General features: G+C 34.7%; 2 protein-coding genes across 10 annotated transcripts in view; both read left to right on the forward strand.

The window, feature by feature from the left end:
- Positions 1 to 26700, forward strand: part of LOC101887778 (protein AF-10) — a 66825-nt gene extending 40125 nt beyond the window's left edge. For 5 of the 9 annotated variants that reach the window (XM_059123389.1, XM_059123388.1, XM_059123390.1 and 2 more), the window contains 8 exons: positions 4622 to 5117; positions 5185 to 5593; positions 10752 to 11445; positions 14119 to 14326; positions 14390 to 14548; positions 20458 to 20851; positions 21148 to 22123; positions 26511 to 26700. In XM_059123389.1, coding sequence (XP_058979372.1) covers positions 4622 to 5117; positions 5185 to 5593; positions 10752 to 11445; positions 14119 to 14326; positions 14390 to 14548; positions 20458 to 20851; positions 21148 to 22123; positions 26511 to 26552 — 3378 coding nt within the window. In that variant the 3' untranslated portion in view covers positions 26553 to 26700. The remainder of the gene's footprint in view (positions 1 to 4621; positions 5118 to 5184; positions 5594 to 10751; positions 11446 to 14118; positions 14327 to 14389; positions 14549 to 20457; positions 20852 to 21147; positions 22124 to 26510) is intronic. The other 4 variants (XM_059123391.1, XM_059123392.1, XM_059123393.1 and 1 more) reach the window with 4 other exon arrangements.
- Positions 26571 to 27530, forward strand: LOC105261515 (dentin sialophosphoprotein-like). Its single transcript, XM_011292263.1, has 2 exons — positions 26571 to 27290; positions 27381 to 27530. The coding sequence occupies exons 1-2, from the start codon at positions 26571 to 26573 to the stop codon at positions 27528 to 27530; spliced, it is 870 nt and encodes a 289-aa protein (XP_011290565.1).
- Positions 27531 to 27990: the final 460 nt, after the last annotated feature.

Genomic DNA, 27990 nt, shown 5'->3' on the forward strand with positions numbered 1-27990 from the left:
TAGAAAATTTATCGATAATAACTTTTCCGTATAGAAAAGTTATCGATAATAACTTTTCCGTATAGAAAAGTTATCGATAATAACTTTTCCGTATAGAAAAGTTATCGATAATAACTTTTCCGTATAGAAAAGTTATCGATAATAACATTTCCGCGTAGAACATTTATCGATAATAACTTTTCCGTATAGAAAATTTATCGATAATATCATTTCCGCGTTGAAAATTTATCAATAATAACTTTTCCGTCTGGAAATGTTATCGATAATTAAATTTCCTCATAGAAATATTGTCGATAACAAATTTTCCGTATAGCAAAGTTATCGATAATAACTTTTCCGTATAGAAAAGTTATCGATAATATCTTTTCCTTATAGAACAGTTATCGATAATAACTTTTCCATATAGAACAGTTATCGATAATAACTTTTCCATATAGAAACGTTATCGATAATAGTTTTTCCATATAGAAAATTTATCCATAATTAATTTTCCACATAGAAAATTAGTCGATAGGAATTTGTCCGTATAGAAAAGTTATCGATAATAACTTTTCCGTCTGGAAATGTTATCGATAATAACATTTCCGCATAGAAAAGTTATCGATAATAACTTTTCCGCATAGAAAAGTAATCGATACTAACTTTTCCACATAAAAAAGTTATCGATAACGACTTTTCCGTATAGAAAAGTTATCGATAATGACTTTTCCGTATAGAAAAATTGTCGATAATAACCTTTCCCTATAGAAAAAAGTCGATAACAACTTTCCCATGTAGAAAATTTTTCGATAATAACACTTCTTAGTTAGAAAATGTCGATAACATTGTTCGCTTTTGAAAATCTTTTTTTATTTTTTTTATTTTTAAAAGTGTATTTCCTATTATCACAGCTGTTGTGAAAATTGCTTGTAAGAATAATCTTTGATAGACATGCCTCAATATGCAGCCACATTACATTCTTGCCTTTATTAGCCGCTCAGCGGGTGGTTGTTTATCGAACTGCATTTTTGCTTGATGCGTAACGCGAATTCAAACAGGAAAAATATCTAACCAGAATTTTGTTTTTTTTTTTTTATTTTTGCTAATTTTTTCTTTTCAAATTTTTGTGGTGTGGAAACGATATGAGTGCGGCCTGAGGGCTGTTTAGAATTTTTGTGGTTATTTTTTCGACAAAACAAATATGGGGAAATACAATTTTTGAGTTGATAAATTTCCCCATGCCGAGTTATTTTGAATTTCTAATTATTTTTAGAGCCTTAGCCATCAACTAAAAATATGCCAAATCATCCATCCATGTTGTTGCACCCTGATAACAAATTTTCTTTTTTTTTTTGTTCTTCTCGATATTGTTATTTTGATTTTTAGCTGCCGCTGTCTCATGCCATTCAAATTTGACCCGTGTCTCGTTTTATTTGGTGTGTGTGTGTCGTCGTCCCCCCACTACATATGTCTATGTTTATGATCTATTCCCCCCAATTTTACTAGTTCGCCGCCGATGTCTGCCAACAATTTTCATACAATATTGTGTTTTTCTGTGATATATGACCAACCATTCTGTTTCTTGCTCTTCTGCTATCCTCTGCACTCACAATTGTATGTAGATGTGTGTGTGTGTGTGTCTCTTAGGTACATTCAACCTGTCGCGTTTGTCTAATGCAGCCAGTCAACCAGCCAGCAGTCACACACTGCCTGCCGCCGCTATCTATTTATGTTTAATATTCATGTTTTTTGTGTGTATTGATTTATTTTGTTTTCTTTCCCTCATTTTCCTTTTTCTATTTTTACTTGTTTGTGTTTTTTGTTGTTGTCGTTGTCGTTATGGCTGTGTATCTATGACAAACGTTCACCACACGTTCATGCCACACCATCATCCATGTCATCAACATCTATTCACCCGTTAATTCTTCTTTTGCCTCTTTCGCTATCTCTCTTTCACAGTTGTAATATGAGCACTAAAAAAAACAAATTATGACGTATCAGGTCTTCTTTTGTGATTGCAACATTGACTTTGTTGTTTTTACAGCTATTATGTATGCTGGGTTATTGCATTTCCATAGGGTTATGCTACCATCCCCACCTTCCCTCTTCATTGATTCCTTGCCAACAGAAAAACAGTGAGAACTCATCATTCTCTTTCATTAAATCCCCAATTATTTGACTCTCTTTAACTTGCAACTGGTTCTGAGTAACGGCCAAAGCTATTCTTTCTCTTTGTTTACATTTTCTTTGGGGGACAAGAGAGACTCCTAACTCTTTTTCTCTTCAAATTTAACTAAGTGTGTGTGTGTCTGTGGGGGGACTCTTAGTCACGTTTCATTCGTTTGTTGTTTTTTTTCTTCTTCTTGGTTCTTCGAATGGGGAATTCATTTGCAATCGCAATTTCACTTGTTGTTGGTGTTGTTACTGTGGGGGTTTTATTACGAAATGCATTTATTGTTGTTGCCTTTGCTGTCATTTCCACTTCTTAATCTAATAAATGTGAGTGTGCGAGTGTGTAACATTTATTCTGTGTTTATTTTAGTTTTTATTTATTTTGTTTTCCTTTGGATTTCCCAGTAAAGCGGAAGTTTGTACACGTACGCGTTTTTTCATGTCATTTGTGACTTGTAATTCTTAATTTTTTATGCTTTTTTTGTTGTTCTTCCTCTATGGCAATAAAATTTTATATTCATGAATGTGAACTCTGCAATTGCAGGGTTCAATTAATTACTTTAGAATGTAATTATGCAGATGTGTTTTAAAATCTACACCTATTAATTTGAAATAAAGTCGAATACTATATTTCACAAAGGAAACCTTATCGACAATGAATTAAGACAATCTAAATTTAATCGATAACTTGTGTATTTTGTAGAATTGTCATAGAAAGTTATCGATAACAAATTTTCTAAATGGTCAATCTGTATGTAAGAGTTTTTTAGGTTCCGATAATAACTTTGTTATATTCAAAGCTACCGATAACAGCCTACTACTATGGAAAAACAAAGGATAATAACATTTTTGCATGATTTTTTCTTTACAATTTTTGTCGATAACAACTTTTCCCTGTAGAAAATTGTCGATAATACTTTTTCTCCGTAAAAAAGTTGTCGATGATAACTTTTTCATGTAGAGTAGTTATCGATTATGACTTTCCTCTTTTGAAATGCTAGCGATAATAAATATACCGTATAGAAAAGTGATCGATAATAACTTTTCCGAATAGATAAGTTATCGATTGTAACTTTTCCGCATAGCTAAGTTATCGATAATAACTTTTCCGAATAGATAAGTTATCGATTGTAACTTTTCCGCATAGCTAAGTTATCGATAATAACTTTTCAGCATAGAAAAGTGATCGATAATAACTTTTCCGCATAGAATAGTTATCGATAATGACTTTTCTCTTTAAAAAAGTTACCGATAGTAAATTTTCCACTTAGAAAAGCTTTCGATAATAACTTTTCCGCATAGAGAAGCTATCGATTATAGTTTTTCCGCAAAGAAAAATTATGGATAATAACTTTTCCGCATAGAGAAGCTATCGATTATAGTTTTTCCGCAAAGAAAAATTATCGATAATAACTTTTACACATAGAAAAGTTTTTGAAAGTTAGAAAGTTGCCGAAAATATTTTTTTCTGTAAAAAAGTGGTCATTGATAACTTTTTCATGTAGAATAGTTATCGATAATGACTTTTCTTTCTTGAAATGTTACCGATAATAAATATTCTGTATAGAAAAGCGATCGATAGTAACTTTTCCGCATAGACAAGTTATCGATAGTTACTTTTCCGTATAGAAAAGTGATCGATAATAACTTTTCCGCATAGAAAAGTTAACGATAATAATTTTTCCGCATAGAATAGTTATCGATAATGACTTTTCTCTTTTAAAAAGTTAACGATAATAAAATTTCCGCTTAGAAAAGCTATCGATAATAACTTTTCCGCATAGAGAAGCTATCGATAATAGCTTTTCCGCATAGAAAAGTTATCGATAATAACTTTTACACATAGAAAAGTTATCGATAATAATTTCTCCGCATAGAAAGTGATCGATAATAACTTTTCCCGCATAGAAACGTGATCAATAATAATTTTTCTGCAGAGAAAAGTGATCGATAATAATTTTTCCGCATAGAAAAGTGAAAGGTATTATCGATAACTTTTCTAGACGGAAAAGTTATTATCGATAACTTTTCTTGACGGAAAAGTTGTTATCGATAACTTTTCTATGCGGAAAAGTTATCCGCATAGAAAAGTTATTATCGATAACTTTTCCGTCTAGAAAAGTTATCGATAATAACTTTTCCGTCTAGAAAAGTTATCGATAATAACGTTTCCGTCTAGAAAAGTTATCGATAATACCTTTCCTGTCTAGAAATGTTATCGATAATAACTTTTGCGCATAGAAAAGTTATCGCTAAAAGCTTTTTCGTCTAGAAAATTTATCGATTATAACTTTTCCGCATAGAAAAGTTATCGATAATCAAATTTTTGGTGCAGAAAAAAATATCGATAACAAATTTAACGATATATTAAAAATAACCATTCTTTAATTATTCTTCTCCCAAAAATAATCGAAGTTAAATGTCAAGAACTCAACTAATTTTCTTTCTCCTTTCCTCTATCTCTTTGCAGCAAAAAACCGAATTAAGTCCACCTGCACATCAAACGATAGCCAGCAGCAGCAATGAATCCGCCACAGCACAAAGTAATCGGGACTCATCGGCAACAGCGATATCATTATCAACCTCCAATAACAGCCAAACATCAGCATCGGCGGCGTCACATCATAAATCAAATGAAGCCAAAGTCAATGCATCTTCAGCGGGTTCCAGTACGGGAGGTGGCCTGGCAACATCTTCGGCAACAACACATAAAAATTCCAGTACAGCAGCTGCGGCGGCTGCAGCAGCGGCTAAAGAGCGTGAGGAACGTTATGCCGCTGCTCAGGCCGCTTTGGCGGCAGCAAATGGTGGAAGTATGTCATCTACGACGGCAACAACTTCGCCCTCTGCCACGGGTAATGTTGCTGCGCCAAGTCTATATGTATCCGTGCCATTGTCAAATGCAAATGTACCTGGAATCAATATACCAACAACAACAGCAGCGGGAAGCACAACGGGAAGTCAAGGTAAATAATCTTTAATTAAAATGTCTTTTGTTTAAATATTAATATTTATTTGCTTTCTCACTTACAGAACAACACATAACAGGACAAACAACCACGCGATCAACTAGTCAACAGCAACAATTGGCGGCTGCAGCAGCGGCAGCAGCAGCAGCCTCATCCACAACATCATCACCCATGGATCGTCAATCACCTTTTAATAATTCTGCCAACTCTTCGACGACATCGTCGATACCATCACCGGTCAATCAACAACACAGTAGTGTTATTTATCAACAGCCAAGTGGCAAATCTCCCAATACCCATGGGACAGGAGCGGCCGGTGGTGCAGCCTCATCAACAGGCATTAATCTAACAGCCTCCACAACAGAAACCGGCAATTTAAAGATTAGCTATGAAAAACAATCATCGGCATCCTCATCATCGTCACGTGTTAGTCAAATACAAGATCAGGAGACGGCACCCATGAGACGTAGCAGGTTAGTCCATTAGCAAATATTTGCAATATGTAGCCAGTCAGTTACTCCTAATTACATCAACACACGTACACCCGCCACCACCACCACCACTACACGTTATTACTATTGACATAAACATCATCATTGTCGAAACCGAACCGAAAAAAAATTACTAACCACTTACACTTGTATTTGAATATTTCTTTAGTTTTGTGCATGTTTTTTTTTCCTTTCTAACCTCCACTCACCCTCTCTTTTTTTAACTATTTTTTTTGGTATTTTAAGAACTTATGTTTTATAATATTTCTTTACCGTTTTCTTCATCTCAAATCCTTTACGATTTGAATGAAGTAATAACCGGAGCTGTTGAAAATGTCATTGAATATCCATTTCTAAATTTTGTTGGCTTTGTTGTTATTGTATTTTAAAAATTGTATTATTTGGAAAAACTATTCTAAAAGAAGGTCTTTTGTTGTTGTTGCTACTATTTTCGAAATCCTGTTGAAATCCTTAATTTTCCAACTAGGAATGATGGGAGGATTTAAACGTTTTTTTATTCAAAAATTCTCAGGGAAATAAAGTCTATATTTTATACCTTTTATTTATTTGACGACCGATTCGAAACTTTTGTTGGCCCAATAATTTTGGTTGTGTCAGATTTTTTTTTTCGTATATATATTTTTCTAGGCAATCCTTTTCTATTTTAGTAATTGGTAGTAAACTTTTTTGTTTGGGTATCATCGTAAGCATTGTCGGTAATGATTTGTACCTCCAAAGAAGGTATTTAATACTTGGAGGTTGCCGTTTTTGCAGATTCTGCATAGAGAAGTTTCAGTCAGTACACATTGCTAAAATTGGGAAAGCGAGTCAATGGGTTACTTAATTTCGAGTTGGATCTTTCCTCTCATAAATGCTGTAAAGCATGAAACGGAGCTAAGAGAGTTATGTGAAACATGTGCGGATTCTTTTACATTTTGTGAATTCTTTTAATAATGATGCTTGATTCTTTCGTCTTCATTCATGAAGTAAATTAATGAGATCTTTGACAGCAAGAAGTTTGACGGCAGACCAATGTTGATGAATGCTCGAAAAAGGCACAAGTGTTTTATTTTAGAATTTTTTAGGTATTGACAATAGTATGTCAAAGAAGTCCTAAAGGTTTGGGGTAGGATTTGAAAAATGTAGCTTGAAATGTTGCAAAATGTTAAAAAAATATTTTAGGTCTCAGGGCTGGTTTTGAAAAATGTGCCTTGAAGCGTTGCAAAATTTTTAAAAAAATCAACGCCTATAGGTCTCAGGGTAGGCTTTGTAAAATATAAAAAAAACTTCATGCCAAAATGCCCCAAGATGAGCTTTCAAAGTTATATAAAAAGTCTGTGCCTAAATAGCTCAGGATAGGCTTTGAAAAATATTTACTTAATTAGCTTAGGCTTTAACAAATATTTAAAAAAAATCCACCCAGGATGGCCTTTGAAAATATTTAGAAAAAACCAAGCCCAATGAGTCCGGCATCATGTCCAAATAGCTTTCAACAAATTTTCAAATCCATGCCTAGGTAGATTTTGGTAGGTTTGTAAACCTCGCCTGAGAAGCTGAGGGTTGGCTTTAAAAACGATTGAAAAAACTCACTCCTACTCAGCAAACGTTGGCTTTGAAAAAGAATATAAAAATCCTAGGTTCAGAAGTTAAGATTTGGATTTGAAAAACGTTTAAGAAATGCTCGCCTAGCTAGCTTTAAAAAATCTTTAAGAAACCTATGCTCAAGGAGCTCAGAGTAGGCTTTGAGAATGTTTTAGAAATCTACGACAAGGGACCTCAGAGTAGACATTAAAAAATCCATGTTCAGGTGGCTTTGTCTACTCTGAGGTCCCTTGTCGTAGATTTCCAAAACATTTCTCCATGGTTCAGGTGGCTTTGTAAATCTTTAGAAAAATTCGCGCTCCAGAAGCAGAGGCAACATTTTGCAAATTTTTAAAAATCCACACCTAGAAAGCTAAGGGTAGGCTTTGAAAAAAAAAACACCTTTAGCTCGCCTAGGTGGCTAAAGATGTCCTTAAAACGTTTAAGAAATGGTCTCTTGGGAAGCTCAGAGCAGGCATTAAAAATGTTTTAAAAATCCTTAGATGCCTCAGAAGCTGAGGGTGGGCTATGAAAAACGTTAAAAAATCACACAAATGGAGCCCAGAATAGGCTTTAAAAATTCTCAAAAAAAAAAAACACAGCTCTACCCTGAGCTCTATAGAAGCCTTCGACCTAGGAGCACCGGCTAGACGTTGAAGAAGTTTGTAAAACCTAGGCCTAGGCTAGACGTTGAAGAAGTTTATAAAACCTAGGCCTGAGGGGGCTCTGGAAGCCTTTTTAAGTATTTAAATTTAACAGAAGGGGGGTCTTTGCGACAAAAAGAGTTGACAAACTGAACTTTTAATCTAATTTTCAAATGAAAGTAAATCGGAAATGAAGACTCAACAGTAGATCCTATATTAATTCGAAAATGGCTCGCAAAGTGAGGTAATTATCAAAGGAAACACCCCTTTTCAAGCCTAGACATTGAGGTTGCATTTTGTGTGCTGATTTTTCTTAGGCTTTATTTGACTCTTTTCACCATCGAAAGCTCTTCATCCCTTTCATTCTGATCTAAAAATTTTTGGATTTAAATTTTTGTTGTTAATTTGTTTTCCAAATTGAAATTTCGGAGACATTCAAATAGTTCTTAAGTTATGCATTATTTCTCCAACACTCTACCTCCCATATAATGCTCGTACCAATCAACACCCACCCCGCCCGTCCGCCCGCCCGCTCACACACACATACACAAATAAATATTTAACCCAAAAGATAACCTCAAAACATTTTTTGTGAATTGCAAAGAAATAAAATATCAAATTTTTCTCTCGATATTCTCTCTTCTTCTTTCCACTTTAATTTGGATTTTTTCATTTGATTTTCATTCAAAAAATAAAAACAATTTATAAAAAAATCACTGCAAAAAATTACGATTGGAATTTGTTGTGTTTGTATGTTTGTTCGTTCGTTCGTTCGTATTGTTTTTTTGTTTCGAAAAACAAAACTCAACTCAAAATAGATCACGCTCAGGTGAAAGTAGTATGTTGCAAGCACAACAACAACAACACCACCAGCAGCAGCAACATCATCAGCATCAACAACAACAGCATCACCACCATCATCAGCAGCAGCAACAACAGCAGCAACATACCTCTTCACAAAAACCCACTTCACGTTCTGCCAAAAAACGGGCCGCATCGGCTAAATCGGGGTTTGCCTCCTCCTCGTCCTCTTCTTCGGGGTCAAATAATAACAATAATGAGAGTATTGGTGGCCAACCACCGCAGGAGAAGTTGGCCAAAACAACTTCCAATGCTTCGCTATCTTCGGCAGATAAAATGGCCAGTTCTGCGGCTTCATCACCACATTACCATGCTGATTTAACAACACCCACACCACCACCCACGGCACCATCACCCCTATCATTGCCACCACCAAGTAGCACACCAACACCATCGACGCGTACACCTACGCCCACCTCCACCCCATCATCGGCCACGCCTTCACCATCACCCATTGTAATGCTGCAGCAGGGCGCAGAGCACAGCAATTCCTCCTCGTCCACCAACACATCATCAGCATCATCATCCTCAGCGTCGTCGACAACACCGGTTTCGATGCGTAATCTTAACTCTTCGCCCAGTGCGTCAGGGGGTGGTGGTGGTGGGGCAACCACCAGATCCTCACCATTGCCACCGCCCATCATAAATTCCTCCAATAGCACGACGAACATTCAGCAATCGACAGCTACCAATCTTTCGAAAAATAATAGCAACAGCAACACCACCATGTCAGGAGGTGGTGATCATGGAAACAGCACTTCGGCAGCATCCTCTGCTGGTTCTTCTAAAATCAGTAGTAGTTCTTCTATGGGTGTCAGCTCCTCTGGCGGCCCTTCGAATAGTGGTAGTAGTCTTCTAAGTAGCAGTAACAACAACAACAGCAGTATAGTTACCAATAGCAGTAGCGGTAGTAGTAGTGGTAGTAACAATGCCAATATTAATTTAAATGATGTTGCTGGCAACAACAACAACAACACAACGAATATATCCGGGGGAGGTGGTGGTCTCTCCTCAGCCAAGCCCTTGAACAAGAAAATGCTAAGGGCCCATCAGACGCACCTGCAACAGCAACAGGAGCAACAGCGCCAACAGCAGAACAACAGCTCCTCATCAGGGCATAAGAGCCAACAACAGCAGCACCAGCAGCAGAGACAACAATCACCACCTCCTCCACCTCGAGGATTTACGCAACGCAACGTCTCGCCTGAGCGTAACTCTTCCTCCTCCTCATCGTCCAAGCTACCCAATCACAAAATGAATAACAATTCCATTTCTTCTTCCTCCAACACCACCACCTCCTCATCCTCCTCCTCAGCCATCAATAATTCTTCTACTTCTTCGTCTGCTCTTTCCAATACAACTCAACAACAGAATGTCAATTTTGCAAATGCTTCAAATCCATCTTCTTCGTCTTCTGCAAATTCCTCCTCCTCCTCTTCCAACTCCTCCTTAGTTTCTGCGACAACAACAACAACAGCTACTAACAACAACAGTTCTGGTACTAATTTAGGATCCACAGCTAACAACACAGCTTCTACTAATAATAGTAATAATAGCAACAACAACAAAGCCAACACTAATAAATTAAATCACCAGCAACAATTACAACAACAACAGCCACACCATGTTGTTGTTGGTGGCCATGGCAATAACAAAATAAATTTGAAAAATTCTGACAATGATGTTATTGAAATTTTGCCATTAACCACAAATTCTTCTTCTTCTTCAAATTCTCTTTTATCTTGCAACAACAACAATACCATCAACAACAACATCAACACCAACCTCCCAACTCCCCCCAATACTACTAACAACAATAATAATAATAACAACAACATCAACATTATGGCAACATCATCAACTGGGACTGCTACCACTGCCAATAACAACAACAACACCACCACAACAACTTCTAATTCAAATAACAACAACAACAATAATAATAACAAATCTTCCAATTCTCAAAAAATCAAATCACCAACTGCTGGAACCACATCCAACAACAACACTACTACTACTCCTCCCCCAACATCATCAACGTCAACATCCAACAGAACTCCCGACAGCGGTGTCTTCTCATCCTCCTCATTCAATGTCAGCAATGCCAGCACCACCAGCTCATGTTCATCCAGCACCTCCATGAATATGGGAGGTCTGAAATTCTCCTATGAACCGCAGAGTGGAACCGGTGCCTCTTTTTTACCACCCCCCATGGATGGCAGCACTAGTCTGGTGGCCGCCGTCAAAGATTCACCACCCAGTTCGCCGGGTTCAGAGGCCGGCAGTAGTAGCACAACAACAACAGCGGCCACAACACGTAAACGCGGTCGACGAGCAAAAGAGGCTAATTCAAATCCCGCAACGGCGACCAGTAGTTCCTCCTCCACCTCCTCCTCCTCAACAACAACAGCACAAAACACCAGCATACCAAATGATCTCAAAGACATTAAAGTATTTCAAAATGGTTTACCACCACCATCGGCCCCGGCCAGCAATTCATCTCAGCAACAGCCAACAACATCGGCTGCTGCAGCTGCCGCAGCCGCAGCAGCATCTTCCTCCTCTACACAACCTGCAGTTACAGTTACCACCGCCCCTCATATGTTGGGTAATCAACTGAATCCCAACAGTGGTATGGCTCAAAAACTTTCCGACCAACTGAGCATGGAGATACAAGATCACAATGCCTATACGGGCCCGGAGGCTGTTATGCCGCAGTTTGTGGGGGTGCCATTCCCCGGGAAATTGGTAAGTTTCATTAAATAAATTATTCCATGAATATTTGCAAAATTTAATTAAAAAGCCCTAAAGTATGCTTCAAATTTTGAATGGATATTCGAAGTGGACTTTAGACAATTATTTAAAGGCGGCGACTTCTTCGAATATCTTCTAGAGATGGTCATTTCAAAATTACTTTGGAATCGGGATGTAAAATATCTTAGAGTCATCTTAGAGAACTTCTGGAAGTTATTTTAAGAATATTCAGAGCTCTCTATAAAAATTTTCGAAGGGTATAAAGAGCCGCCCAATAAACGGATGGTTTCAAACTTTTTCAAAGGATATTTTTAAATAGGTATCCCAGCTCCCAAATTGTGAAACTTTCGGACATTTTTAGAGCATATACATAGCTCTATAAAAGTAGATTTTTAAATATCGTTTAAAGGATATGCAGAAATCCACAAATTTAGATTTTTAAAATATTTTCCCAAAGGAAATTTTTTTTATTTTTATTTATTTTTTTTTTTTTTGTAACAATTTCCAAAGCTATTCAGAGCTCCATAATCGTGGATTTTTTAAACAATTTCCAAAGCATATTCAGACTACTCCATAGACATGGATCTTTTAAACAATTTTCTGAGGATATCTAGAGCTTCATTAACGGATTTTTTTTTTTTTTTGAACAATTTTTCTGAGAATATTCTGAGCTCCATAAACGTTGATTTTTTAAATAATTTTCTGAAGAGGTCTAGAACTACATAAACGTGAATTTTTAAAATAATTTTCTGAAGATATCTAGAGCTACGTAAACGTGGATTTTTAAAATAATTTTCTGAAGATATCTAGAGCTACGTAAACGTGGATTTTTAAAATAATTTTCTGAAGATAGCTAGAGCTACGAAAACGTGGATTTTTAAAATAATTTTCTGAAGATATCTAGAGCTACATAAATGTGGATTTTTAAAATAATTTTCTTAGGATATCTAGAGCTTCATAAACGGAGTTTCTTTGAACAATTTTTCTAAGAATATTCAGAGCTTCATAAACGTGGGTTTTTAAACAATTCAGAGATTTTTTAAATAATTTTCCTGAGAGCTCCTAAACATGGATTTTTTTTAATAATTTTCCTGAGGATATTCAGAGCTTCATAAAAGGGAATTTTTGAAAAAATTTTCTGAGGATATTCAGAGCTCCATAAACATGGATTTTTTAATCAATTTCCAAATCATATTCAGAGCTCCTAAACGGGAATTTTTGAAAAAATTTCTGAGGATATCCAGAGCCCAGGACTTCTTGAACGTCTGCTGGTCATAGAATTACTTTTTAATGACTTTTGGCCGAGGATATGTCTTAGAAGTCTGTTAGCCTTAAAAGATCTCAGAAATTCGTAAAATATGTCTAGAAGATCTCCAAGCTATAAAATACCTTTGGAGACCGTAGAAGGTCCTTCTAACCACAGAAAATCTTTAGATAATATTTATAACAGTAGCAGGCTTCTACTGGCCATACGTGATTCCTCAGGTTTCCCAGCCAAAGAAAATCTTAAGTGACCTTTCGAAAGTCAGCGATAAAGGAATATTTCTCGACGTTCTTCTAGCCAGAGAAAACCTCTTCAACAGATCTTCTAGCCACAGAAAATCGTTGGATGCTATTCCAGTAATAACAGACTTCTAGAGTAGGTCTTCTGGCCATACGAGATTCCTCAAGTTTTCCAGCCAAAGAAAATCATAAATGACCTTTCGAAAGGTCAGCCATAAAGGAATACTTCTCGACGTCCTTCTAGCCACAGAAAACCTCTCCAAGATCTTCAAATCCCCAAAAGACCTCTGAAAGTCTTCATTTTTTCCCATTAGCAGCAGACCTCTGAAAGTTCTACTAGCCATACGTGATTCCTCATGTTTTCCAGTCAAAGAAAATCATAAATTTCAAAAGATCAGCCATAAAGGACCTCTAGAACGTCTTCTATCCATAGAAGACACTTAGAAGATTTTTTAATTAAATTTGACACTAAAAGGCTTCAGGCTTCAAGACATGTAGAAGGTCTGCTAATCAATGATCACCTAACTTTCGAGGTCTCTCTCGAGTCATGGAACACCTCTAGAGACATTTTCATCATTAGAAAATTTTTAGAAGGATCGTTTGACGTGTTAACATTTGAACTATATCTGCCCTTCTACTGGCGATAGAAAACCTCTCCAAGGTCACCTACCCCCAAAATATCTCTAGAAAGTCTCCTAGCCACAGTAGTTCTTTGGATAAAATTAAAGACTTCAATTCAGACTTCTTTTGGCTGCAATAACAGACTTAAGACCTCTAGAATGTCTTTAAGCCTTCGTCTTTTAACGATAGAAGGACCATTGAAAGTTCTTCTGACCATACAAGCTCCCTCAGGTTTTCCAGCCTAATCTAAATAGCTAGCTAGAAGGATTCTTCAATTCATATCACATCTGTTAGATGGTTTTGATAACCAAACTAGACTTTTAAAAGGTCTTCTAGTCCCCAGAAATTCTTTAAAAATGTTCAACTCAAAGATGACTTATAGAAGGTATGGTAATCAAAAAAGATCCACTTCTCGAGATCTCCCGCGAGCCATGAAAAACATCTAAAAATTCTTTTAGCTTTAGAAAACCCTTAAAAGAATCTTAAGAAGTGTTAACATTTGAAAATTCAATTATTTACATATTTCGCCTCTCCCCCCTATAGCGCAATACCTCAACGCCCAGTTTGGCAGCTCCTGCTGCACCACCCAGTACAACCTCCGCGGTTAGTGCTGGACCAAGTCCTTTGGCCTCAATGTTTGGCAGTGGAGCCAATGGCAGTTTGGCCATACCCCAGAGTCTGGAACAATTGCTAGAACGGCAATGGGAGCAGGGGTCACAATTCTTGATGGAACAAGCCCAACATTTTGACAGTAAGCTTTGCACAATATTTTCCGAAAACTTTTCTTTAACCCAACTCCCTTTTCCCTTTTCAGTTGCCTCTTTGCTGTCCTGCTTACATCAACTGCAAACCGAAAATGTGCGCCTGGAGGAACATGTCTCCAGTTTAATAGCACGGCGTGATCATCTATTGGCTGTCAATGCACGCTTGGCCATACCGCTGAATGCCACCACCAATACGTCACAGAGTCAAGGTAAGTAGGTCTGAGAAGAGATAGATATTGGAGTGCGCACACACAATCAACGTGTTAACCAACCAAATCACCACCAATCAAGCAAAACACCAATCCATCCCAACACCCAAAAATCACCATCCGACAATCTGAAAAAAAAAAAACAATTAGGAAAATATTGCATGCCAGAGGAAGAGGAGACAAGGCACAGTTATAGGATAAGAAAACTGGAAAAAATTACTTTCTTTCTCAGAAAAAAAAATCTTGGCTTTGCATTCTTAAGATATTGGTTCAAAATTGCTATCACCCCTTGGGGAAAAATCTTTGTGTGGAAAAATCTTATTGTGGTTTCCGAAAGCAATCAAATCTAACATCCTTCAATTAAACAGAGTCAGTTAATTGTTCATAACGTACAAATATTTAAACATAATATATTTTATATAAAAAAATCCAATACTAGCTATATTCTAATTTTTAAGTATTATTTAAAAATTATAATTATATCTAAACAATTTATATATTTTTCACTCCCTCAAAAACAAAAAAGAAAACACATAACCTCATCTACATCCCCGGAAAAAAAATCACTCTCTATCTTTTTTTAATTATAACAAAAATTACTTAAGATTTAACTCTAAAAAATATTGAAAATAATTATAAAAAGAATTATTCTATTATATAATTTGTAAATAAATATATATTTTAAAAAATTAAAAGAAAAAAATACATTTTAACCAGAATTATTCTAAACCAATTATATTTCTTTCTAAGTGTAAAAACAATTGTTTGCTAAATTTTCATTTCTTCATGCTGCTGCTGTTCTCACCACCAATCATTTCCCATTTTCTTTGTAAAATTGCGTAAAAATAATATCCCCTCATTCACAATTGAATACTTTTCACTTGGCATTAATTATAAATTTTGTTATTAATTATTATGATTATTATTATTATTATTATTATTATATATTTTTTATAAAAAAAAATTAATGTGTTTTTCCTCTAATTTTCTTCTTTACACTTTGAGAATGAAATTGAAAATAAAACAATATTTTGCTTAAGTTCTTTTTTTTTACAAACTCCTATCTACCTACATGTATTTAGCTTACTTTCTTTATATTATATTTTCTGCAAAAAAAACAAAAAGAAAACCTTTTATTTGTTTTAAAAATAAATAAAAATCAAACAAACAACTATTTTAGTTAAAAAGAAATCAACAACTATTTCAATGTCAATAAATAAATAATTATTTGAAACAAAACAAAAAATCGAAAAAGAAATTTTGTTATTTTTTTCTTCTCCTCTCACCGGCCTTTTTCTCTATGATTTTCATGTGGCATTTTCTTATTGGAATTTTGATTTGTTTCCCCTCCTTTTTTATACATTCTTATTGGCTGTTGGACATTCCCACTCACCACCACAACCACCACCACCAATCTTTATTAAATCATGCATATTATTGGTTTAAGGTGTTATTTATTGTACATACATATTTTTACATAAAAGAGCATATTCTATTTTTCAAATAAAATATTTATAGCAATATATATTTTTTAGGGATGTAGTATAAAAATTGTTTATGGGAAAATATGGTAAATGATGATATCAAATTTGCCTTTTAAATGAAGTTCAATATTTTAAGGAGAATACAATTTGTGTTTTGGGGCCATATCTCAATATTCCCATGGCATATACAATGTCCAACGTATTGTTAGGACTGGAAGTAAAAATTTTTTGAAGAGCCTTAGAGGAAGATCTCTGGAATGAATTTTAGTCATAAAATACGTCTAGAAGAAGGGGCCTTAGCCATAAAAGACCTATGGGAAGTCTTCTGGCGATATAATGCCTCTCGATGGTCTTCTAGCCATATAATACCACTTCAAGGCCTTCAGCCACAAATATCTTGAGAAGGTCTTCTATAGCAAAAGCAATAACAGAAACACTGCATCTTTCGGCTAAATTTTTTTTAACCTTTAAATTCTGAGGCGACATACTTTATAACGTGGTGGTAAATTTTACCCCTCTAAATATTACAGAAAAAAAACTTTGTTAAAAATTTTATTTGATAATCATTTGTTTTTTAAAAGTAAGCTTGTATATTTTAAATTACAATAAGTAAAAAAAAACATTTTTTTATGTAAAAAAAAAAATTTATTCATTGTAATAGAATAGAGAATTTCAAGAAAATGTGAAGGGAGGGTAAAATTTACCACCACCTCAGAAGTTAAAGGTTAAAGATTCAAATATTGTTTTTAAACATTTCTAACGAATATCGTATTGTCTTCGTGTTTATATAACCAGAATCCTTTATGGTTTTCGTATAAAGTCTATGGCATAATTTTAGCTATGGGCGGTAGATAATATGTGTGCATGAAACTTGGCCAAAAAATCTTGGTATAACCATTAACTTTCTAATTTTGTTTTGAAACGGTTTAAAAAAATATATTTTTTCCCCAAAAATTATAAAATACTTTCAACGCTATATCTTGAAAACGAAGAGGAATTTCATTTGGATGTGTTCCACATCTTTGTAGCCAAGGACTAAGAGAATAAAAACTTCTTGGAAAGTATTTCCGAAAAATTCCAAGAAGCTTCTCAAATTAGCTTAAAATTTTAAAATACAAATTTTGTTTTTTTTTTTTTTTGATGAAATTGAAATTAGTTGAATAGTTTGATAGCTATATCTCCGAAATGAATAGCGATTTTATGTTATTGTTTTCCGTATTTTAGTAGCTAAGAACTAGGAGAACAAAAGCTCCTAGGGTAGTATTTCCGAAGAATTACAGGAAGCCTCTCAAATTTCCTCAAACTGTAGAAATAAAAATTGTATTTAATTTTCAAAGAATCTTAGATTAGTTCAATAGCTATATCTCGAAAACGAATAGGAATTTCATTTTGCTGTGTTCCGCATTTTTGTAGCCAAGGACTAAGAGAATAAAATCTTCTTGGGAAGTATTTCCGAAGAATTACGAGAAATTGCTTAAACTTTAAAAATACAAATTTGATTTTGTTCGAATACTTTTAAATTAGTTAAATAGTTTGATAGCTATATCTCCAAAACGAACAGGGATTTCATTTTACTGTCTTCTGTAGTTTGGTAGCTAAGAACTAGGAGAACAAAAGCTCCTAGAGTAGTATTTCCGAAGAATTACAGGAAGCCTCTCAAATTTTCTCAAACTTTAGAAATAATAATTGTATTTAATTTTCAAAGAATCTTAGATTTGTTCAATAGCTATATCTCGAAAACGAATAAGAATTTCATTTTGCTGTGTTCCGCATTTTTGTAGCCAAGGACTAAGAGAATAAAATCTTCTTGGAAAGTATTTCCGAAGTATTACAAGAAGCTCCTCAAATTTCCTCAAACGTTAAAATGCCAATTTGATATTGTTCGAATAATTTTAAATTAGTTAAATAGTTTGATAGCTATATCTCCGAAACGAATAAGAATTTTTATTTACTGTCTTCTGTAGTTTGTTAGCTAAGAACTAGGAGAACAAAAGCTCTTAGGGAAGTATTTCCGAAGAATTACAGGAAGCCTCTCAAATTTTCTCAAACTTTAGAAATAAAAATTTTATTTCTTTTTAAAATAATCTTAAATTAGTTCAATAGTTATATCTCGAAAACGAATAGGAATTTCATTTTGCTGTGATCCGCATTTCTGTAGCCAAGGACTAAGAGAATAAAAGCTTCTTTGGAAGTATTTCTGAAGAATTACAAGAAGATTCTCAAATTAGCTTAAACGTTAAAAATGCAAATTTGATTTTGTTCGAATAATTTTAAATTAGTTAAATAGTTTGATAGCTATATCTCCGAAACGAATGAGAATTTTATTTTACTATCTTCTGTAGTTTGGTAGCTAAGAACTAGGATAGCAAAAGCTCTTGTGGAAGAATTTCCGAAGAATTATAAGAAGCCTCTCAAATTTCCTCAAACTTTAGAAATAAAAATTTTATTTCATTTTCAAAAAATCTTTAATTAGTTCAATAGCTATATCTCGAAAACGAATAGGAATTTCATTTTGCTGTGATCCGCATTTCTGTAGCCAAGGACTAAGAGAATAAAATCTTCTTGGGAAGTATTTCCGAAGTATTACAAGAAGCCCCTCAAATGTCCTTAAACGTTAAAAATGCAAATTTGATTTTGTTCGAATACGTTTAAATTAGTTAAATAGTTTAAAAGCTATATCTCCGAAACGAATAGGTCTTCCGAATTTTGGTAGCTAGGAACTAGGAGAACAAAAGCTCCTGGGGTAGTATTTTCGAAAAATTTGGAGAAGCTACTCAAATTTGCCTGAACGTTAAAAATACAACTTCTATATAATAATTGTATTCTTCTAAAAATTATAAAATTGTTTCATGTCTATATCTCGAAAACGAAAGGGAATTTTTATTTACTATCTTCCTCATTTTGGTAGGCAAGGACTAGGAGAACAAAAGCTTCTTGAGCAATATTTCCGAAAAAAATTACAAAAAGCCTCAAAATTTTCTCAAACGTTAAAAATACAATTTTTTTTTTTGAAGAATTTTAACTTAGTTAAATAGTTTGATAGCTATATCTCCGATACGAATAAGAATTTTATTTTACTGTCTTCTGTAGTTTGGTAGCTAAGAACTAGGAGAACAAAAGCTCATAGGGAAGTATTTCCGAAGAATTACAGGAAGCCTCTCAAATTTCCTCAAACTTCAGATATAAAAATTTTATTTCATTTCAAAGAATCTCAATTATGTCTCGAAAACGAATAAGAATTTTATTTTGTTGTGTTCCGCATTTTTGTAGCCAAGGATTAAGAGAATAAAAGTTTCTTGGGCAATATTTTCGAAAAGCACAAGAAGCCTCTCAAATGTTAAAATACACATGTATTTTTTCTCTCTTGAAGTATTTCAAATTTTCTTCATGGGTATATCTTATAAATTCACTCAGGTATTTATACAGAGTTTTTGGCCTAAACTTAGCAAGCTATAGGCTGAAATATATTTCGGTCCCGAAAATCTGATCCTATTAACTCAAAATTGCTTGAGAAATATATAGATAGATTTTAGTCAAAATTGTTTTAAGCATTTTTTTATAATTCGGTTTTTTATCTATAATTCGGAAATGAATTAAAATTTCAGATCATTTCTCTCTAGGCATCCTTGTAGCCAAGTACTAGGGGCGGAAAGTTTCAAGTGAAAATCTGATATAGAACGGAAAACTCCTTGTGGTACCTTCTGTTAACCTTGTGGTGAAAATTGTGCATAACCGTGACTTATAAAATGTGAAAGAAGAGTCCGATTGTCTTCGAATTTCGCTAATCCTAATATTTCCCCTAATACATGATCTGGTATAAAGAACTGATAGAGCGGACCACTCCTTCTGGTATCTTCCCCACTAGGGGTCACTATTTTGAATAAATATAGCTCTTATATTGGCAAAAAAACTGAGCGATTTCCCCCAATATTTATATCTAAAATTTATCTAATTTAATTATGGGATTTGTCGGTCCACAATTTCGGAAACACAGATTTTTTTCTGCATCAGTGGAGAGGATCATTTCCGAATATTGATTAAAGAGCTAATTTATCACCTTCTCATCAAAATATTTTATAAAAAAACGCAATGCACTCCATTGGGCCTTTTAAACTTCAAGCAGCTGCGGCAGGTCAACAATGCTTTTTTTTGTAGGGACATTTTTTAATTTTAAATATTGCCCAACATTTTTCGAATTTTCTAAAAAGGCTCACCCATGAAAATTCGAAGTTAAAAATTCAATTTCAGGAATCTAGGTTTTGAGGTTATGTTTACATTTTGTCAATTTCCGCAAATATTTTATGTAATGGTGGAGGATCATTACCTATTATTCATAGAAAAAGCAATTTCATCACCCCTCATCCAATTATTTTATAAAAAAACGCCCATTGCCCTCCCATTACATTGTGCCTTTTGAATTTCCAGCTGCTGCGGCGGCTCAACAGGCCAATAATAACGCCGGTGCTACGGCCACAATGAATTCAACAACCGGTCATCATTCGGCTTCGTCCTCTTCAGGCTCCTCCGCAAGTGTGACATCAAGTGCTTCCTCGCTGGCAACTGCTGCATCGCTGGCCACAGCGGCAACCACCTCCATATCGGGTACAACATCGTCGAGCACATCAAGACAGCCAACACCATCGGGACCAATGGCATCAGTACCACCAACATCCGCCACCGGCGGCGGGCTCTCCGCCACGGAGAGGAGTCGGTCCAACAATAACATGGAAAATGGTTTGGATTTCCGACAAACCAACAGTCTTTCGAATAGCAATGCCATGGCAATGGTGTCTGCAGGCCATGGCAGCAGTGGAATGGGGTAAGTATTGTTGATAAGTATATCATTTTAAGTATATGACATTATTAAATGCTTCCCACCATTAACCCCCTCCTAATAGAAACCCCGCCCACCTTTCCCATAGATATTTAACCCTTCTGTGATAATATCATTTCCCACCATGGCAACATTTTCCCTTCGTTCCCAATTGACGCGTGATATCTTTTTATTCTCCAAAAAAACCGAACATTTTCAAAACTAATAATGCTCTCTCGTTTCCATGTTACGTATTAAACCCTTGTGGTGACCCTGCAAAACTAAAAACCACCAAAATTTAGTAGGCATCATTCAGCTGCAGCACCTGGAGCAATTGCATCAAATAATAGCAATAACAACAACACTAGCAATAATAACAATACAAATGCCAGCAATGCACAAATGCTTGGCTCTTCGGCGATGTTGGTGCAACAACAACAACAGCAGCAACACCATCAACAACATTTGCATATGCAGCCAATGCCGCAACAACAACAGCAGCAGCAGCCGCAACATATGCCACATCATGCAACGCATCATGCACCACCACCCCCAATGCCTCCACAGCAGCAGCAGCAACAATCACACCATCAACAACAACATTTGCAACAACAACATGCCACCACCACCACATTGCACCAGCAACAGCATCACACGCACTTATCGTCCCATTCAACATCATCTTCATCCCAGAATTCCTCCGCCTCCAATGCAATCTCCTCGTCGGCATCTACGGCCCAGCAGCAACAACAACAACTGCAACAAACGCTGCCACATCTCATGTCCACTTCGCGTATTGGAGGTAATTTATCCACTAATACAAATTGTCTAAATCCAACTACTAATCTAAGTGGGGCCAGTCGCATGGCAGGAGGATACCACCATTCACAGGTCAACAGCACCACCCCCACCACGAACAATAACAACAACAACAATTCTTCCTCTAATATCTCCTCTTCTTCTTGTGCTATGAAAGATGGTGAGCATTCTTCTTCTGCTGCTGGTGTTAGTAGTGGTGGTTCCATACAACTCCAGGGTGGTGGTGTCCTAAGTTTGACAAAATCTTCCCATAAGATTGATAATAGCCTTCAACACCACCACCATCACCACCAACAACAACATCATCATCTCCATCATGGCCAACATGGTGCTGGTAGCATTGGTGCACATTTCAGCTCCTCCTCCTCCACCACCTCCAAGATTTCTTCTTGTTCTTCTACTTCAACTACTGCCAAGGGTGGCACAAATTATCCCGGGCCTTATAAAGCCCATATGCAGGTAGTTGAAAAACCAAAAAAAAAAACCAACAGAATACAACAACAATACAACAAAGCGCCTAAAATGTTTGTAATCTCATCTCTCATGATTTTTTCTCATGCTTCACGGCATCTTCATTCATCCATCAATTATCTTTCAATTCATCAATCTCCATCGTCGTGGATCCTTCCAAAGGAGTTTTGCATTTGTTTGTTCATTTCTTTTCTTCAAATTTTCTTTTCGTTTTTCTTCTGGCGCCCCAACAAACAACCACCCACCCATTTTTAACCACCAACCATCAAGCGAGAGAGTTATTTTTGTTATTGTTGTTTAATATTGAGAATAAAATCTTAGCGAAAGTGCTGATCGTTCGAAAAAGGAAATCAAAAAAAACCCAAAGAAATGTTCGTTCCTTTTCGTTAAAGCGCGTTATCTCTCACCATTTGTTGTATCTGTCTGTACATATTTATGTGTGTGTGTTTTGTCATCAATCATGTTGCATTTTGTAAAATTGGGATTCGTAAATCAATGAAAACAAAATTGTAATCATTCTTTTCATGCTGACCTAAAATCAATCACCGACCCTCAACCACCACCACCAACCAACCAACCACCACTCACCATGCAAACTCAAAACGTAACCACCCACTAAAATTTTGTAATTCCCTCATTTGTCCCCCCTCGAAACAGATACATTAACTTAGTTTTAAAAATATTAAAAAATATATATTAAAAAATACATATATAATTATGCTTATATATGTATAAATTGTTTTAAGTTGTATGTATGTTTTTGTTCATTACTATTTTGTTATTAAGCCATGGAACATAAACATTTGTAGCCAGAAAATCTTACGCCCAGGAAAATTGGCCGTTCATAATTTGTATATATTTTTGCTAAGATCCAATCATATTTTAATCATTTCTTAGCATGGATTTAATTTATGTGCTTGAAATGCATTCATTCCCACTATGCGCCTAAAAGTATGCTCAACAATTTGTTTTTCTAAAGCAATTATTTCTACTTAACCGTAGATGGACAGGTATGCACGCTAGCGTTTGTGTCTCGTATTCTCCGTCATGATTGTAAAACATCAATTTACAAATATATATATGAATAATTTTCAAAAATTGTTTATATAAAATTATCTTGATTATATTTTTCTTAAAAAATATTAAAAAAAATCAGAGCAAAAAAGTTATTTCAAAACGCCCTTAAGAATTTCTTTTTCCTTATTTTGCCCTTCTATGACTAAGCTTCTTTTATCAGTACGATATGAAGAAAATGCTTTTGGAATTTTCTCAGCATGCCAGAAAAACTATTTAAAATATTCTATATTTTTGAAACCTTAAGGAAACGCGTCTGCATAGAAAATTCCAAAGTCATAGCATTAACTATTTCTTTTTGACGATTTATAAACTCCATACATACGCATACTTATCCATCTATGTTTTAACTCTACAGATAAACTCTTCTGCCAGGAAAAAAATTAAATCAATTTGAGGATCCTTCCTTCAGCACATCTGTTCAAATAACGTCCAAGTGAGTTTGTCATTCCGCGATACATTTATATTCGAGTAAAGTATTTATATTCATGGTTAAGGTTAGATTAAAGAATGTGTAGTTGTCCATTGTATTTAACCTAAATTTAAAAGAAGAAAGGGAAACGAAAAGGAACATAATTTTGTGGTCCACGAAGAAGTTAACGTGTTGTCTTTAGCCTCTGTAGTTTTCTGGTTAACTGAAGAATGACTATTGGTTCAGTGTCGGAGGATGAAAACAGATCGTGCAGAATTTGCTTTCCCAAAACGCTATGTCTCAAACCGAAGAGAGTTGGACAGTGGTGTCTTCGTCAACATCACTTAGAAGTCATGTCATTTTTGTTACAGGGACCTGATTTCTGATTTCCCAATGGAGATGAGTAACCAGGATCTTTTCAAAGAGAGTACCTGAAAGTGGTACAAGGATGGTTTCACCGAGTTGTCTATCTTTAAATCGATTGATTCGCATTCCCGTCTTTCATATTCATTACCAAAGATGTTGCAATGTCTTGGAACCCATCAAAGCTACATTCTTGATCTGTATAAAATTCTATTTCGAGTTAGCCATGTCCTTTCGTCTTTCTGCCTGGAAATCACTCCAGCTTCCAAGCGAAATTAACTAATTGTAAAAAAAATTGGCTCAGATGTGTTTTAGATTCGTAAAATTGTTGATACTGAAACTGGTCCATATTAGTCCAAGTTTTAACCAAACCTTTCGCCCAAATTGTTTCAAATTTGAGGTTTAAAGTTCGTTATGGGCACTACGTATGACAAAAAAATACCTTTGCTGTTTCGATATAGCCCCCATATAATGGAACCTCCCAATATTCGGTATTCTCATTTTTGTAGCCACAATTTTCATTGGAATTGTATCAAATTTGGAATTTGGAGTTCGTAATGGGCTCCACAGCCTATAACAAAAAAAATTGTATACGAAGCCCCCATATGACGGTACCTTCAAATATTCAGTATTTTGAAAATTTTACTACGAAAGGGTCTAGTCTACAGGAGGTTAAATGAAAGGTTTTTTAATCATAGAAGGCCTATTTAGGATCTTTTATCTATAGAAAACGTGTTGCAGCCTTTTTGTCTGAAGAATGCCTGTTCTGGATCTTCGGTCATATAAGATCCGCTGTGTGTTGGGCCCCCAAAATAATTTAAAGGCATTTCTGACAACGTCGTTGCTCCATGGAGCCCCTTTGTAGAAATTTTTTACGTAGTTTTTTGCTTTATTTTTTTTTTTTAATATTTTTAATAGGTCCATCCGAATTGTGTGGTTTTATTAAAAGTCCATCCGAACCAGGGATTTTTTTACGTAAATTTTTTCTAAAAAAAGGTCCATCAAAGATATGATTATTTTTAAAAGTATTTTTTAGAGGTTCCTCGTTGACGTCAATTTTTTATAAAATATTTTTTTTAAATATTTTTCCAAAAAACCCTTTGTGGCGTAGAGTTTTTAAAAATATTTTTCCAAAGACCCCCTTTGACGTGGATTTTTTAAAACTACATTTTCAAAGGACCCACTGTGACGTGGATTTTTATAAAAATATTTTTTTATAAAGAACCCTCTGCAACGTGGCCTTTTTAAAAATAATTTTTCAAAGACCACCAATGGTCCACCAAATATGTGTATTTAAAAAAAAAAGTTTTTTTTCCAAACTTCATCAAGGACCTGGTTTTGTTTGCATATTTTTTCAAAGAATCCCCTGTGACGTGGATTTTTTAAAAATATTTTTCCAAAGGAACCTGTGTGAAGTAGATTTTTTAAAAATATTTTTTCAAAGGACCCTCGGTAATGTGGATTTTTTAAAAATATTTTTCGAAAGGACCCTCTTTGACGTGGATTTTTTACAAGTATTTCTCCAAAGGACCTTCTGGATTTTTGAAAAATATTTTTACCAAAGCACCCTCTTTGACGTGATTTTTTTAAAAATATTTCTCCAAAGGACCTTCTGGATTTTTTAAATATACTTTTTCAAAGACCACCACCAAATATGTGTATTTAAAAAAACGTTTTTTCAAAACTTCATCAAGGACCTGATTTTTGTTTACATATTTTCCAAAGAACCCTATAGAAATGTGCCTTTTTTTATTTTTTTTCAAATTACCTCATAGTCGTGGGTTTGAAGTGGATAATTTTGAAATATTTAAAAAAACAATCTGAGATGTGGATTTTTAGAAACATTTTTTCAAAGCACCACCAGAAGTGGGGATTTTTTGAAAATATATTAAAACATAATTTTTTATATATTTTCAAAATTCTCTCAGAGTTGTGATTTTTTAAAATGTTTTTCATAAACTCACTAGAAGTTTTTTTAACCTTTTTCTGTACATTTTCTTCTAAAATCGATTAAAGACGCGGTTTTTGGGTCAGTGGATGTGAGTAACGGCTTGATTTCCTTTAGCCTTATCATTGTCTTTACTGACATTACATAAGACATGCCAACATTTTTTCGGTTGAGGTTATGTCGAAAATAGTTTTGAGTTAATGTCAAATGTTTATATTCGAATCCAACAAATATTTTATTATATTTTTTATTAAATTTATTATTTTTTGAGAAATAGATATTAACATTTATTTGAGGTTATGTCGAAAATAGTTTTGAGTTAATGTCAAATGTTTATCTTCGAAGCCAAACAAATATTTTAATGTTTTTTTTTTTTTTTGAGAAATATGTATTAACATAAAATATTTAAGGTTATGTCATTTTGAGGTTAGGCGATTTTTTTTTAATTCAATGTCAAATGTTTATGTTCCAAACCAGCTTTTTTAAAATATGTTAATGCTTTTTTGAGAATTATGTATTCGAATATTTTTTTTAATAATTCTATTATTTTTATTCTATTTATTCATACCAAAATTTAGTCACAACTAAGGCGAGACGATAACATACCAAAGGCCAGCTGAAATTTATACTCACATGAAATGCCGGCAAAATCAGCGAAAAAACCTAGCAACAATAGCCAACTGGGCAAAAGTGTAATGGCAAAAGATGACAACGCAAACAAGAAACCACACTCCAATTCGAAGGACCACAAAAAACAGCAGACAAAACTTACCCAAAATGCAATGAAGACCAATGAAATAATAAATCTCTCCTCCGATGACGATGACGACGACGGCGATCATGGTGATGGCGTTGATGATGCCGCAGGAGGTGGAGCGGGAAATAACCAGATTACTTCTACTACTACCACCGACCAAGTGAATAAGAAAAAATCCCATAACTCTGAATTGGATAAAAATAAAACGGAAAATTCGGTAATTATCAATGACAGTGATAGTGACTCTTCGTCGCCGATCACAACCACCTCATCATCCCGACAGTCAGAAAACTATGAAGCCGAGGATGAAAATGAATCGGCCATGAAGGCGAAAAAACAACAAAGCCTGCTGGAGACACAAACCCAGAAGCAGTTGAAACAAGTTCAGAGATTTTTGAAAAGTTTCGATGCCAATAATCAGCCGCTGAATCAAGATGACGACGACGATGAAGATGATGATGAAGACGAGGACGACGTGGTTGGTCACGATTTGCTGCAAGCACAACAACCAACATCATCGTCATCATCAACGTCTGGCCAACAACGCATGGCTTTGGAAAAATCCGGTAACACATTGGCCGAATTGAGAAGTTTCCGCCATGCCAGTAAAATGCATTTAGCCCACAAACCAGGAAAATTTAATATTTCAACAAAATTTTTACGAAAATCTCGTAATAAAATGAAAACACAGACCATGCATCAACCGGAGCCAACACCATCAACCCATAATGAAATGCAGGAACAGGAGTTACCATCAACGGATTTCAATTCGAATAATAACGATGAATCCATTAATAAATTGAGAACAGATTTTTCCATAGATTCTCTCTTAAATAATTGAAAAAACTAAACATATTAAAAAATAGATAGAATGAAAGAAAAACATATTGAGGTTATGTTTGTTTTAGAAAAGAATTAAGAAAAACAAATAACAGAAAAAAAACTAGTACGTTTTATGTACTATATTTGTGTGTATGTACTTTTTAAATGCAAATAATGTTTACAAAATTTTAAATTAAATTACATACATATTTCCCCTCTATGAATACATATTTATGATCCATTCCACACACACACACAAAACAAAGCTTGAAACATAACCTTAAAAATTATATATTTTTTGTTTGTAAACATTGGTGCAAACTAATGGAGAAATTTTAACAATTTGTTTTTGTAAGAAGTACTTATTGGAACCAGAAATAGCTGGGATTTATATCCACCCCCTAAAGACTTTTGATTTCAGATTACCCCTCTCGCGTACAATTCGATTTTCTTGATACTTGATGTCATTTTTAAAGACC

Source organism: Musca domestica, unplaced genomic scaffold (assembly GCF_030504385.1).
Source record: "Musca domestica strain aabys unplaced genomic scaffold, Musca_domestica.polishedcontigs.V.1.1 24, whole genome shotgun sequence".
Classification (NCBI taxonomy): Eukaryota; Metazoa; Arthropoda; class Insecta; order Diptera; family Muscidae; genus Musca; species Musca domestica.

Excerpts from the sequence above, each read along its gene's own strand:
- LOC105261515 (XM_011292263.1), top strand. The coding sequence starts at position 26,571 with ATGCCGGCAAAATCAGCGAAAAAACCTAGCAACAATAGCCAACTGGGC. Across the intron at positions 27,291-27,380 it reads AATTGAGAAGTTTCCGCCAT|ACCATGCATCAACCGGAGCC; the intron begins GCCAGTAAAATG and ends ATGAAAACACAG.